We start from the raw sequence: 14,986 nt of genomic DNA, 5'->3' as shown, positions 1-14,986 counted from the left end.
CCTGGAATATTCCCGACCCGGCAGCCGAACTGAGCTCTGTGATTGGCTGAGGAGGGAAAAGGCGGAGCTTGATGAAAAACCATAAACACAGAGCCGCCCTCAGAGAAACGGCAAGCCTGGAGAGAGCTGCTAGGATTGGTGTGGTTGGTGAGCGCAGCTTCCGCAGACACACTATCTGCGAGGACCACCCCGAGCGGCACCGGCGCGTTCAGTTTTCGGATTCCGAAAGGACCGAGCTCCTCGTCGCTGAACTCGTTGGCCGTTTTCAGGTCTGAAGTTCGTTGCGGAGCCGAGAGGGCAGGACACCGGCATGGCGAAAAGCACGGCCATTGGCATCGATCTGGGCACCACCTACTCCTGCGTGGGGGTGTTCCAGCACGGCAAAGTAGAGATCATCGCCAACGATCAGGGCAACCGCACCACCCCCAGCTACGTGGCCTTCACGGACACCGAGCGGCTCATCGGCGACGCGGCCAAGAACCAGGTGGCGCTGAACCCACAGAACACCGTGTTTGACGCGAAGCGGCTGATCGGCCGCAAGTTCGGCGACCCTGTGGTGCAGTCGGACATGAAGCACTGGCCTTTCCGGGTGATCAACGACGGTGACAAGCCCAAGGTGCAGGTGAGCTACAAGGGGGAGACCAAGGCGTTCTACCCCGAGGAGATCTCGTCGATGGTGCTGACCAAGATGAAGGAGATCGCCGAGGCGTACCTGGGCCACCCGGTGAGCAACGCGGTGATCACCGTGCCGGCCTACTTCAACGACTCGCAGCGCCAGGCCACCAAGGATGCGGGGGTGATCGCGGGGCTGAACGTGCTGAGGATCATCAACGAGCCCACGGCTGCCGCCATCGCCTACGGCCTGGACCGGACGGGCAAGGGGGAGCGCAACGTGCTCATCTTTGACCTGGGCGGGGGCACGTTCGACGTGTCCATCCTGACGATCGACGACGGCATCTTCGAGGTGAAGGCCACGGCCGGGGACACCCACCTGGGTGGGGAGGACTTCGACAACAGGCTGGTGAACCACTTCGTGGAGGAGTTCAAGAGGAAGCACAAGAAGGACATCAGCCAGAACAAGCGGGCCGTGAGGCGACTGCGCACCGCCTGCGAGAGGGCCAAGAGGACCCTGTCGTCCAGCACCCAGGCCAGCCTGGAGATCGATTCCCTGTTCGAGGGCATCGACTTCTACACGTCCATCACCAGGGCGCGGTTCGAAGAGCTGTGCTCGGACCTGTTCCGGAGCACCCTGGAGCCGGTGGAGAAGGCTCTGCGCGACGCCAAGCTGGACAAGGCTCAGATCCAAGACCTGGTCCTGGTGGGGGGCTCCACCCGCATCCCCAAGGTGCAGAAGCTGCTGCAGGACTTCTTCAACGGGCGCGACCTCAACAAGAGCATCAACCCCGACGAGGCGGTGGCCTATGGGGCGGCGGTGCAGGCAGCCATCCTGATGGGGGACAAGTCTGAGAACGTGCAGGACCTGCTGCTGCTGGACGTGGCTCCCCTGTCGCTGGGGCTGGAGACGGCTGGGGGCGTGATGACTGCCCTGATCAAGCGCAACTCCACCATCCCCACCAAGCAGACGCAGATCTTCACCACCTATTCGGACAACCAGCCCGGCGTGCTGATCCAGGTGTACGAGGGCGAGAGGGCCATGACGCGGGACAACAACCTGCTGGGGCGCTTCGAGCTGAGCGGCATCCCACCGGCCCCCAGGGGAGTGCCCCAGATCGAGGTGACCTTCGACATCGACGCCAATGGCATCCTGAACGTCACGGCCATGGACAAGAGCACGGGCAAGGCCAACAAGATCACCATCACCAACGACAAGGGCCGGCTGAGCAAGGAGGATATCGAGCGCATGGTGCAGGAGGCGGAGAAGTACAAAGCCGAGGACGAGGTCCAGCGCGAGAGGGTGTCTGCCAAGAACGCCCTGGAGTCGTACGCCTTCAACATGAAGAGCGCCGTGGAGGATGAGGGGCTGAAGGGCAAGATCAGCGAGGCCGACAAGAAGAAGGTGCTGGACAAGTGCCAGGAGGTGATTTCCTGGCTGGACGCCAACACCTTGGCCGAGAAGGACGAGTTTGAGCACAAGAGGAAGGAGCTGGAGCAGGTGTGTAACCCCATCATCAGCGGACTGTACCAGGGGGCGGGTGGCCCCGGGGCTGGCGGCTTTGGGGCCCAGGCCCCTAAAGGGGGCTCTGGGTCTGGCCCCACCATTGAGGAGGTGGATTAGGGGACTTACTATTGTTTCTCTGTATTCCTCTTTGAGACAGAGGAGACCCAAGGACCTTGGTATTTCCCTGTATGTTAGTCCTCTACTATAGCAGTTCATTCTAAGGTTAGCTTTTAACCTTTAATAATTAGCTTGCTTGTCTTTGTTATTTCTGTATGTTATAACCAATGCGTTCACCAGAATGATTTGCGTTTCATGTACGTTGGTACTGTAAGGGTCACTTTCCTTTTTTGTTTTTCCCTCTCTCAAATGGATTAACACTGCCACCTTCTGTCCTATTTTTTGCTTTGTAAACATACCAAAACTCATGGAATTAAAAACTTGTATGCTTAAGGAATAAGAATAAAATGTTAAATATGTATGTCTGCTTTTATTTGGGGAGGGATAATAGTCTCTTCTCTGAAATCCATAGACCATGAAAGGGCTGTACTTCTGAAGAGAGTATCATACGTATTAGGAGCCGTGGGTATGGCTGTTTTTGTTGGGACTTTATTGTAGGTGGTAAATCACATCCAGGACAGAAAACAAATTCCAAGTGCCCATTTTGATTGGGGTGGGGTTTGTTTTAGGTAAAAGTAGGGATGGGAGCTGCAGTAGGGTTTTGGGGAGGAGAGATTGTTGTGGTGTCAAAGGCAGTGTTGAGAGGGGTTCATGGTTCCTTAGGGTCTTGCACTCACTGTGTGCAGAGCTGTTCATTTCTTACTAGACCTGTGAGTCTTCCAGTCTTTTATTTAAGTTATGAATTTAGGGGTGGACGAAACAGTAAAAATGAGATGCAGATTCATACTCTGTTTTATAAATCCCACTTGAGTGACTTAGTGCAAATTACTTAGCCTCTTAGTTTTGGTTGGCTCCTTTCAAAATAAAGCATTTGCCTGAGTGGCCTCAGTTCCAAAGATCTAGATCACTTGAGCAGAAATGTGCTATAGGCAAGCAACATGTTCAATGAAGGTCACTGGAGCTGCAGTTATTCAACTGAGGGTCTGGGGGAGTGAGATACTGAGAGTGGGGGCATGGCAATAAAGAGGAATGGGCCAGGCACTGCACCTGGTTCTCTGAGTCCCTCCTGTAATCCTCAGTAGTTCTCATCACACCACCCTCTAACTTAGGTATTGTAAAGTTTTTTTTTTTCATAGGTAGCATGTGGAGGTGGTCACTTAAGCTATATCCAGAGCAAAACTAGGCAGGAACAAGTGATGATTTGGGGGCCAGGGATTTTTCACACTGCCTGAACACTGGGGCTAGCATGGGTGGCTCCTGTCTGGCTGTAAGTGGTGGTTTTACCCCAGTTTTAACAATCAGTAGCCTTTTTGTTCTTTTCATGGACAGTCTCAAAACAGAAGCAACTTAATAGCACATTTAATTATGAACGAAGAGGAAATAAAAGCTGTGCAGCATAGATCTGGGAAGATGGGGAGATGGGCGTTCCTCCCACACAAGCCCTTCCCTAGGGGCTGCTTCTCACTGGAGCAGTTAAACGTCCTTAACACTTCCTCTAGCCTGATAAATCCCAACCTTGCTCCTTCCAAAAACTGAGCCTGGGAATATCTACTCCAGAATCAAATTAAAGTTCCCTGTGTTTTATCGTTCAATAAATCCTTCCTCTCTGGGAAATTGAAACAGCTTAGGAATGACAAAGAATGGGAAGCCTTGTAAAGGAAAAGCTTGTAAAGGAAATAGTATAGTTTTGGTTCCTGGGCCAATTCTCAAAGGCCGGTCTTACTTACAAGATAGGTGCACTGTAATATTATAGGCTCTGACCATAGCATATAGTATGTGCAGTTTAACTGCTGCAGAAGCAGAAATTGGGGGCTTGCTTAACTTTTAAAAAATTTAGCCAGCCAAGCAATAGAGGGAATAAACCTTGTAACTTCAAAACACTGGAGCCATGGTTCTCCAACCCAGTGGTATACTGAGACCATTTGGGAAGCTAAAGAAATACTGATACCGGGATTCCCTGGTGGCACAGTGGTTAAGAATCCGCCTGCCAATGCAGGGGACACGGGTTCGAGTCCTTGTCCGGGAAGATACCACATGTTGCAGAGCAACTAAGCCCGTGCGCCACAACTACTGAGCCTGCACTCTCGAGCCTGGGAGCCACAACTCCTGAAGCCTGCGTGCCTAGAGCCCGTGCTCCACAACAAGACAACACACCGCAATGAGAAGCCCGCGCACCGCAACAGAGAGTAGCCCCCACTCACCACAACTAGAGAAAGCCCGCATGCAGCAACGAAGACCCAACACAGCCATAAATAAATAAATAAATAAATTTATTTTAAAAAAAAAAGAAAAAAGAAAAAAGAAATACTGATACCGGTCCCGGAAGAATCAGAGTCTCTGGAAGTAGGCCAAGAAATTGTATAGAATTAAAATTGTCTCAGTGTTTCAGCCAAAGTTGAGAAAAAGCCACTGCACCAGAGGCTACTCCTGATTATGTTTTTAGAGGTATGGGGACCCAAGAGAGGCAGGACAGGAAGGTGTCAGTGCTTCCAGGAGCAGCAGCTGGTGGCAAGGGGCTTTCTGCTGTGAACCAGTGCTGGAAGCCTTCCACAGCCTTAAAGTGTTGATTCACTGGCAGCAGCAGCGATGATAAAGGTTAGGGAAATCGCCAGCAACGGCTTAACGGGCCAAAGAAGAGAATTCCTGAAGCTGGGCCAACTACTTTCATGAGTCCTCATTAGGGAAATGGTTCATTAAAAAGCAACATCAGGAAATTTTCTTGTCCAGTGGTTAGGACTCGGCGCTTTCACTGCGGGCCTGGGTTCAGTCCTAAGATCCTGCAAGCGGCGCGCCGCGGCCAATAAAAACAGCCACTTTAGAATATGAGACGTCATCACCTACCTGTACATATACACTTCCTGGAACTTAAAATCACTTTGCAACATCAACCACAGGCGGAACTCAACCACTGGGAGCTGAGAAATGTGTCAAATAAACAGATGAATACTATAGGATTCTTGGAAGAGATTTTTAAAATAATATTTATTTTGGGCTGCGCCGGGTCTTAGTTGCGGCACATGGGATCTTTGTTGCGGCATGTTTAGTTAAATTCATTAACTTGAGATGTCTGGTTTTAATTTTTTTAAAAATTTAATTTATTTTTTATACAGCAGGTTCTTATTAGTTATCTATTTTATACATATTAGTGTATACATGTCAATCCCAACCTCCCAGTTCATCCCACCACCATCCCCCACCCCGCCACTTTTCCCCCTTGGTGTCCATACATTTGTTCTCTACATCTGTGTCTCTATTTCTGCCCTGCAAACCGGTTCATCTGTACCATTTTTCTAGGTTCCACATATATGCGTTAATATACGATATTTGTTTTTCTCTTTCTGAGTTACTTCACTCTGTATGACAGTCTCTAGATCCATCCACATCTCTACAAATGACCCAATTTCGTTCCTTTTTATGGCTGAGTAATATTCCATTGTGTATCTGTACCACATCTTCCTTATCCATTCGTCTGTCGATGGGCATTTAGGTTGCTTCCATGACCTGGCTATTGTAAATAATACTGCAATAAACATTGGGGTGCATGTGTCTTTTTGAATTATGGTTTTCTCTGGGTATGTGCCCAATAGTGGGATTGCTGGATCATATGGTAAGGCTATTTTTAGTTTTTTAAGGAACCTCCACACTGTTCTCCATAGTGGACACATATACACTACCAAATGTAAAATAGCTAGCTAGTAGGAAGCAGCCACATAGCACAGGGAGATCAGCTCTGTGCTTTGTGTCCACCTAGAGGGGTGGGATAGGGAGGGTGGGAGGGAGAAGCAAGAGGGAGGAGATATGGGGATATATGTATATGTATGTCTGATTCACTTTGTTATATAGCAGAAACTAACACACCATTGTAAAGCAATTATACTCCAATAAAGATGTTTAAAAAAAAAAAAGCTACAATGAGGTATCACCTCACACCAGTTAGGGTGGGAATCATCAGAAAATCTACAAACAACAAATGCTGGAGAGAGTGTGGAGAAAAGGGGACACTCTTGCACTGTTGGTGGGAATGTAAATAGATACAGCCACTATGGAGGACAGTATGGGGTTCTTTAATTTTCTATTTTAATTTATTTATTGTTTTATTTTTGGCTGCATTGGGTCTTCTCTGCTGCGGGAGGGCCTTCTCTAGCTGCAGCAATCGGGGTCTACTCTTCGTTGTGGTGCGTGGGCTTCTCATTGTGGTGGCTCCTTTTTGTTGCGGAGCACGGGCTCTAGATGCGCGGGCTTCAGTAGCTGTGACACGCAGGCTGTAGACCGTAAGCTCAGTAGTTGTGGCGCAGGGGCTTAGTTGCTCCGCGGCATGTGGGATCTTCCTGGACCAGGGATCGAACCCGTTTCCCCTGCATTGGCAGGCAGATTCTTTACCACTGCGCCACCAGGGAAATCCCTTGTTTTCTCTAATTGACAGTAATCTTATGAAGTGCCGACTACCCGATCTTTGTCGCAAAAACTCTTATATAGCCTGGCTTCTCCCTTACCTCTACAGAGCTGAGAGGCTGCGACCAGGCCTAAGTCCTCAGTTTTATCCACCAAATAAAACAGATTCTCAACTTTTAGGACGTGCATTTTTTTTTCAGTGGACACAATTACACCTTAATAAAGGTGTTTTTAAAAAAAAAAAAAGGACAGGAAGTTTAATGTACCTGACAGGTCTTGCAAATTCAGATTTCGCTGGCTAGACAGAGGAGGGTGGCAGTCCCTTGGAGGGACCCCCGAATCCAAACCGGGACAATTGAGAACTAGAGCGAAGTCCCTTGGTTACACAAGCAGGGACAGGACTATCTGGGAGGCCACCCAGGAAGAGCGTTCAGCTGCGCGCGCACTTGGCAGCGTCGCGGACTTCTCCGGCCTGGCCAGTAAAGTCACCTGTTTTTTTGTTTTTGAAAATTCACAAAACATCTCCGAATATTTGCCCAGAAGAATGTGAAACGTCCACTCATGGCCTCTCTTTCACTTAACTTTAGTCTTGTTTGGACAAGCGATGGGGAAAATTCTGAGGATCGAGACAGGCCTCTCAGAAGACAGCTATAGGCCCGTCAGGCCCCGACGCCACGCCGCCGTAAATAAACGGCCCTGGCCCAGGCCTTGTCGTTCTCTTTGTGCAGTGAACTGGTGGATGGCGAAGATGGTGGCTTTAGGATCCGCCTGGCGGAAAAGGAAGGCTACCGCCTGCGCTATCTTTGCACAGCTGCCGGCGTACAGGTACCTGAGTACCTCAGGGCCGTGTTGGACACTGAAGGGACCGAAGTCTCGGGCTGAGCAGGATGAGCTATCATTACAGACTAGAATTTCTGATGTCTCTGTGACACCACTGCTTGGAACTGACCCAGCCCAGGGCAGGGGGGACTTGTCTGGTAGTCGCCCTGGCTTCTGCTAACTCACTGGTTTCTTCCCAGGACCCTGATTCTCGAAGGAGGGTCCGCAGCGCCTCGAGGGTGAGTGGATTGTGCGATATGGAGTGGCTGGTGGTTGTACTGGGGGAGGACGGGGATGATGATGACCCCAGGTGATTCTGAGTGTCTCGCTGACGCCATCACCGCAGCGCGCTGACCACCTCCATCCCCCGGGTTGGGATCCCTAGTATTTGGGCTCGGAGAAGCCACTTATTCGTGTGTCTCGTTTCTCCATTAGGGGATTAAGACGTTCACCGACCCATGTGTTATTTTTGAATAAAGGTGAGTGTTAGGTGTGCGGGCGCTCTCAAGTGTCTCTCACTTTTTTAACTCCCCAGCGTTTTGTTTAAGCCTTGCTAAACCTGCTTTCTCCACCTGTTTTACTACTATAAACTACCCTGCATGCTGGGCTTCCTTGATGGAGCTGTTCTCCGCAGTTCTAAGTTTGTTTCCTACTTCTTTTCTCTCCTGAACTTCCCATCCCTGAATTCTTAATTTGCTAGATCCGTATATTGGGGCTGTTGTCTTTGAATGTTCTAGATTCCTCCCCATAATGGTTTCCCTTGATCCAGGTCTCCCTAAATTGGGGATGATGATTTCTCAGACTAGAGTCTCTGATGCTGGTCCTGATGTCAAAATTAATTTCTGACTCATTTGGGGAACTGGATACTTGGATTTTTGAGAGGAGCCAATGGGAGGGCTGTAGCTCTCTGCTTGTATTTCTCATCGGTGGTCCTGCTTTCATCTTTCTAGCTTGAGAGCTTTGGAAGCCCAGCCGGGGCAGTGCCCCTTCACAGAGATTCAGGGATAGCCTGGTGGCTGAAGGCCTAAAGTTTGGAATTCTCCTCTTGGAGAAGTGCTGTTGGGATGGCTGGGATGCCCAGGTAATGGTTCCTGCCAGTTTCATCAGCAAGCTGTGACAAGAAGTGGAGAGTGACAAGAAGTGGAGAGTAGCGTGCCTTCTGCCTGGGTCTGTGGTAAGTCTCTTGCTGGTTTTCCTACCATCTCCAGAGTGGTAATGATGACCTGGTTGGACTAGAGTCTCTGAGAACTTCTCTGAGGATCTTTGAAACCACCTGATCCACTCTTATGCTTCTTTCCACCCTGTGTGGCAATTCCCCTGCCCACCCAGACCTTTCTTTTTTTAAAGTAAAACTGGTATATAACTACATTAGTTTCAGGAACATAACGTTTTGGATATTTATATACACTAGAAAGCGATCACCACAGTAAGTCTAGTCACCATGCAATTGATCCTTTTTGCCTAACCACCTTTCTCTCTGATAACTACCACTCTGTTTCTGTATCTATGATTCATGCTTTTTTAAAATAAATTTATTTATTTTATTTACTTATTTTTGGCTGCATTGGGTCTTCGTTGCAGTGCGAGGGCTTCTTGTGGTGGTTTCTCTTGTTGTGGAGCACGGGCTTTAGGCGCTCAGGCTTCAGTAGTTGTGGCACGTGGGCTCTAGAGCGCAGGCTCAGTAGTTGTGGCACATGGGCTTAGTTTCTCCGCAGCATGTGGGATCTTTCCAGACTGGGGCTCGAGCCCGTGTTCCCTGTATTGGCAGGCGGATTCTTAACCACTGCACCACCAGGGAAGCCCTTGATTCATGCTTTACTGCCAGTTGCTTGCATGTTTCTAATATGTGTTGCTTTTATGAAATTTTAGAATTTTGCTGACACAAAGGATGTTCTCTACCTGGTGTTGGACAGATCCTTGGAACTTCACATCTTTCCTGCATTAACCCGCGTGAGCAGCTGTCAACCTCCTGGGGTGGAGGGAGGGGACTGCCTAGAAATTGGGGACCAAAATCAATTAGGTGGCCTTTACTTGGTCTTACCCAAAGGATTCCAATAAAATATTTTAAAGCAAATAAAAAATAGATTCGTCTCAGTGAAAACAAGACGGTACAGAAAGATTTAGGGACATGAAAGGTTAACCAGCAGTGAATGAGCATCACAGTTGACATCTAGCTGCACCTCTTTGCAGCGACATACAAAAAGTAGATTTGCCACATATTGACGCCAATGTTAAGGATTTCTAGATTGAGTGTGATAGTATTCTAATATTTGAGGTTCTTATGACAGCATTAACACAGACATCCAGTTTGCCTTTTGATCAATTGGTGAAAACATAGGTTGTCCAGATATAGTTTAAAAGAATATACTGGTGGTTGCCAGGGGCAGGGAATGAGGAAATGAAGAGTTACTGTTTAATGGATACAGAGTTTCTGTTTTAGAAGATGAAAAGAGTTCACGGGGATGGATGGTGATGATGGTTGCTCAATGTGATGAATGTTTATTACCACTGAACTGTATGCTTAAAAGTGGTAAAGATGGGGAGGGGGATAAATTGGAAGATTAGGATTAACACATACATGCTACTACACATAAAAAAAGTAACTAATGCTCTATTGTATAGCACAGGGAACTCTACTCAATACTCTGTAATGGCCTATATGGGAAAAGAATGTAACAAAAAGTGGATATATGTATAGCTGATTCACTCTGCTGTATACCTGAAACTAACACGACATTGTAAGTCAACGATACCCCAATAAAAATTTTTTAAAAAATGGTAAAGATGGTAAATTTTATGTGTATTTCACCACAGTAAAAAAAATGGGGGAAAAAGCATACTCTGTGCTCCTATTTGTCATCGTCATAAAGGAGATTCCCCACCAGCATGTACAGAGTATGCTGCTGTAAGGCTGTATTGTAAATTATCCAGCTTCTGGTAAAGGGGTGTTTGAGCTTCTGGTCATGGTATATACCAGTGCTGATTCCCTATTAATTTGCACCCATTTGAAGTTGTGTTGTAGAATACATTTCCAAAAGTAGAATTTCAGAGTCAAAGGATTTGGGCATTTAAAGTAGTAATGTATGTTCCATAAAGTTGTCCCAGTTTATACTCGTAACAGCAGTCTCCTTCAGAGTGCCTGTTTCTCTACGTGCCATCACTACTCCAGGTGGAGTGTACCAGTTTGTGTACCTAATAATTCATCTTTTAAATATTGCACATCTTTTGCATCTGTTTTCCTATGGAACGTTTCCAGCTTGGTCCCCACTCAGCAAAGATTTTTTCCAACTTTTATTTTCCTTAATCGTCTTTGCCAGATCTTTTGTTTTCCCTCCTTGAAATTGCCCTGTTTGGTACTCCCTACAGGACACAGTTAGCTGCTCCCATTGCTATTCTCTGACCACGGGTTCTGTATAATCTTAGCAGCCACCATATATTTAGTGCTTTGGTCTGTCGTAGGCTTTTTATGTGTTTCATTTTATTGAATCCTTAAAACCTTGCAAAGTAGATATGTATCTACCCTACCTTGCAAGCAAGGAGAGGAAAGCTCAGGGATGTTAAATAATTTCCTTAAGGTCAGAGAGATAGGAGGTATTGAGGTCCCTGGGCCGGACACTGGTGTTTGTCAAGTGGAGTAAAACTGAAGCTTGGTTCTCACCCAGACACTCCAAGGACAAAGCAAGTGGCAGAAGCTGAGCTCTGCTGAAGTTAAGAGATAAGATGAGCATTCCTGAGGTCAAGGTAAACTTCCCTGTCTGCACATGCGCAGGAAGGCTCCTTGGGGGTCAAAAAGGGAGGGGGCACCACCCCATAATAAGTGTGGACATATCCCCCACAGGCCTCTGCAGCGGAATCCATCTTGGCTTTCAAATGGGGCAAGAGCCAGGGAACTTTGCTTCTAGCCTCTAGCCCCTGCTGGACTAGCGGCTAGGTTCTATTCCCGGGCAGGAACTAAGATCTCTCTTCAGGACCACTCACTGGTCTCTCCGAGATCAGTGTCAGTCAGGATTCAAATTCCTTTCTGTCTAGTATATAATACACCTGTGGCCTAGCTTTAAACATTTCCAATAACTGAAGCAAACCTTTCTTTGATTCCATTTTTCTTTTTCTCCCTCCCACTCAGAGGATGTCACCCAGCTGAATTGTGGCTGTATCATTCTTTGGCTTTTCTTTGTACTCTGAATTGAATGTGTCCCTAAAATATTGTTTGGTTTTGTGTTTTGTATCTTTTTGAGCTTCATAAATACGGACTAATACTCCACGTAGTTATGTTGCAGCTTGGTTCTTTTTTGTTCACATACTTCCCTATAGTTTAGATTCTACCCTTCCAAACACATTTCTGCCCATTTTTATTTAGGCAAAAAAACCAACAACAACAATTCTAGGTTGATGGGTGTCTCTGGGTAGTGTACATGAGGACTTGCATTTGTAAGTGCATTTTTGTAGGGTGACAGTATCACATAGGAAGTACAGGGGACTGGGTTAAGATGTAGGGAGCCAGACTGAATACTTACAGCTGTTCAACTTTGGCTAAGTTACTTAGCCACTCTATTTCCTCATTTGTAAATGGATAAAAGAGTACCTACTGTTTTTTTTTTTTAATTTCTTTATTTTTATTTTTGGTTGCGTTGGGTCTTTGTTGCTGCGCACAGGCTTTCTCCGGTTGCGGTGAGCGGGGGCTCCTCTTCGTGGCGCTGCATGGGCTTCTCATTGCGGTGGCTTCTCCTGTTGCAGAGCACGGGCTCTAGGTGCGCTGGCTTCAGTAGTTGTGGCACGTGGGCTCAGTAGTTGTGGCTCGCGAGCTCTAGAGCACAGGCTCAGTAGTTGTGGCGAACGGGCTGAATTGCTCCACGGCATGTGGTATCTTCCCGGGCCAGGGCTCGAACCCGTGTCCCCTGCATTGGCAGGCGGATTCTTAACCACTGCACCACCAGGGAAGCCCCAAAGAGTACCTACTCTTACGGAGTTGTTAGGTTTAACTATATTTAAATGCACTTAAAACTGCCTAACACATAGTAAGCCTTATTTAGGCATTAGCTACAATTATATTATTCCAAATAGTTTAGACATTAGGTAACATAGCCTAGTCAGTACCTCATCCAGTTTTCCTTAGTCCTTGACATTACTATTAAATGGTCAACGTGATTTCTTGTCCATAGGGTCTCTTCTGCATTCTCTTGCAGAGAATGATCCAAGTCCTGCCCTAGGTGTTCAGACCCTCCTTCCTTTGTCAGTCCCAGGTTTAGAGTATAAGAGTGAGGGACTTCCATGGTGGTGCAGTGGTTAAGAATCCAGCGGACATGGGTTCGATCTGATCCCTGGTCCAGGAGGATCCCACATGCCACCGAGCAATTGGGCCCATGCGCCACAACTCCTGAGCCTGCGCTCTAGAGCCCGTGAGCCACAACTGCTGAAGCCTGCACACCTAGAGCCCGTGCTCTGCAGCAAGAGAAGCCACTGCAATGAGAAGGCCATGAGTCGCAACCAAAGAGTAGCCCCCGCTCACCGCAACTAGAGAAAGCCTGCGTGCAGCAACGAAGACCCAACGCAGCCATAAATAAATAAAAATAAATAAATAAATAAATAAATTAATTAATTAATTAATTAATTTACATTAAAAAGATTGAGGTACAGGCATGGTGAAGATGGTCACGTGAAGTTTTCTTAATTCCAGGCATGGAAATCACTTTCCAGTCCTCACATTCTTGAGCCCTACAGCCTCTCTTCACGGGGGTGACAGTGATTTGATAAGACCCCTACCCCAAAGCACACTGAATCTTCTTCACCCCCAGGAGCACTTTCAGAAGTAAACAGTCCACCCAACCCACTAGGCAGATCTCATAGCTCTCCAAAATTAATCTACGCAGAGACTGGCCTGCCATCTCAGCTACTGAAGCCCGTGAGCCTCCCAGGCCTGTTTCCCCAGGCCTCTCATCCCTGGAATCCTTAGCAACTGGCTAGTGCGCAAACCCCTCCAGAATGATACCTCTACCTGCCTGTTGCTTGTGCCCGAACTCTTGGAGTCTGCTTGAGTCCTGTTTGCATATTCTATATCCAATTTGTCAACAAATCATGCTGGCGATACCTTAACACCAAAATTTGGCCGCATCTCACAACTCTACTGCTCCTTGACTCTGGTGGGATCCACCGTCGTCTCACTTAGCTCCCCTGCGTGATGCAACAGCCTCCAACAAAGCTTCTGGATGTAATTTGATTTGTGAGGAAATCCTAGAGCCAAGAAATAAAAACTGTTTTGGACATTGTTTGCAGGAATATAACTTTATAGAATCCCTTTGGAAAACAGTTTATCAGTACCTACTAAAAATGAGGCATGCTCTCTTCAACCCAGTGTTTCCACTTCTGGTGATGCACCCTAAACACTCACATACAGATACAGGGATTAATATATACATCCTTGATGGTACTGTTGGTAAGGGGGGAGAAAAAAAGGAACTCACGTGTTCTCCAATAGGGAAGTGGGGGTATATTCATAAAATACACCATGTGTTACATGCAGCAGTAGGATGACTAACATACCAGCGTGGATTAATCTCACAATGTGAAGAAAAAAAGCAGATCACAGAAAAATAGTATGTAATGCTTAAAAACATTTACCACTAAACAATATATCGCTTAAAGTTCCTACTGTATAGCACAGTATATTCAATATCCTGTGATAAACTGGATAGAAAATAATATGAAAAGGAATATATATATATATATATATATATATATATATATATATATATATGTATAACAATCATTTTGCTGTAGAGCAGACATTAACACAACATTGTAAATCAACCATACTTCAATAAAATAAATTTAAAAAAACCAATATATTGTTTGGAGTTAAGTATCATAGTAAAAACAAAAAGAAATGCATAGGACCGGAGCTTCCATGGTGGCGCAGTGGTTGAGGATCCACCTGACAATGCAGGGGACACGGGCTCAATCCCTGGTCCAGGAAGATCCCACATGCCGTGGAGCAACTAAGCCCATGCGCCACAACTACTGAGCCTGTGCTCTAGAGCCCGTGAGCCACAACTACTGAAGCCCACGCGCCTACAGCCCGTGCTCCACAATGAGAGAAGCCACCACAATGAGAAGCCTGTGCATTGCAACGAAGACCCAACAACAGCCAAAAATAAATAAATAAAATAAATAAATTTATATATATAAAAAAAGAAATGCATAGGATTGCTAAATGCTAAATTCAAGATGGGGTGGTTAGGGACAGTGATATAGTCAAGGAGGTGTACATGGAGGCTCTATGGGAGCTCCTTGTGTAATTCATATTTTCATATGTCAAACTACTTCTTAATAACTTAAAAAACAATGTTTGGGACCTGTGAATCCCAGAGGGCTGAGCACAGGCAAAAGCTTAAGTCAGCCCCAGGGACACCTCCAGACACAGGGAGCTCCCTTGGAAGACAACCGTTCTCAAGATGAGCCAGAACATCCCCAGGAGAACAAGTCAGGAGGTGCAATAACAGGTGACTTTACAACTAAGAAACTCAGATGACAGCACGCTTGGAG

General features: G+C 46.9%; 1 protein-coding gene and 3 non-coding genes across 4 annotated transcripts; all 4 read left to right on the top strand.

Moving 5' to 3' along the window:
• Positions 1-22: 22 nt before the first annotated feature.
• LOC137773034 (heat shock 70 kDa protein 1B) lies at positions 23-2,595 on the top strand. The gene has a single exon (XM_068557370.1). The coding sequence runs from the start codon at positions 311-313 to the stop codon at positions 2,234-2,236; it is 1,926 nt and encodes a 641-aa protein (XP_068413471.1). The 5' UTR covers positions 23-310; the 3' UTR covers positions 2,237-2,595.
• Positions 2,596-7,740: 5,145 nt separating this feature from the next.
• LOC137774316 (small nucleolar RNA SNORD48) lies at positions 7,741-7,803 on the top strand. Its single transcript, XR_011075842.1, has one exon. It is a non-coding gene; the product is annotated as a small nucleolar RNA SNORD48 (small nucleolar RNA).
• Positions 7,804-8,229: 426 nt separating this feature from the next.
• Positions 8,230-8,296, top strand: LOC137774312 (small nucleolar RNA SNORD52). Its single transcript, XR_011075838.1, has one exon. It is a non-coding gene; the product is annotated as a small nucleolar RNA SNORD52 (small nucleolar RNA).
• A 355-nt stretch (positions 8,297-8,651) lies between these two features.
• LOC137774334 (small nucleolar RNA ZL8) lies at positions 8,652-8,734 on the top strand. The gene has a single exon (XR_011075858.1). It is a non-coding gene; the product is annotated as a small nucleolar RNA ZL8 (small nucleolar RNA).
• The last annotated feature ends 6,252 nt before the right edge of the window (positions 8,735-14,986 follow it).

The sequence above is a fragment of the Eschrichtius robustus genome, chromosome 12, assembly GCF_028021215.1.
Source record: "Eschrichtius robustus isolate mEscRob2 chromosome 12, mEscRob2.pri, whole genome shotgun sequence".
Classification (NCBI taxonomy): Eukaryota; Metazoa; Chordata; class Mammalia; order Artiodactyla; family Eschrichtiidae; genus Eschrichtius; species Eschrichtius robustus.
The sequence above is the reverse complement of the archived record's forward strand: the minus strand, read 5'-3'. Positions and strand labels throughout refer to the sequence as shown.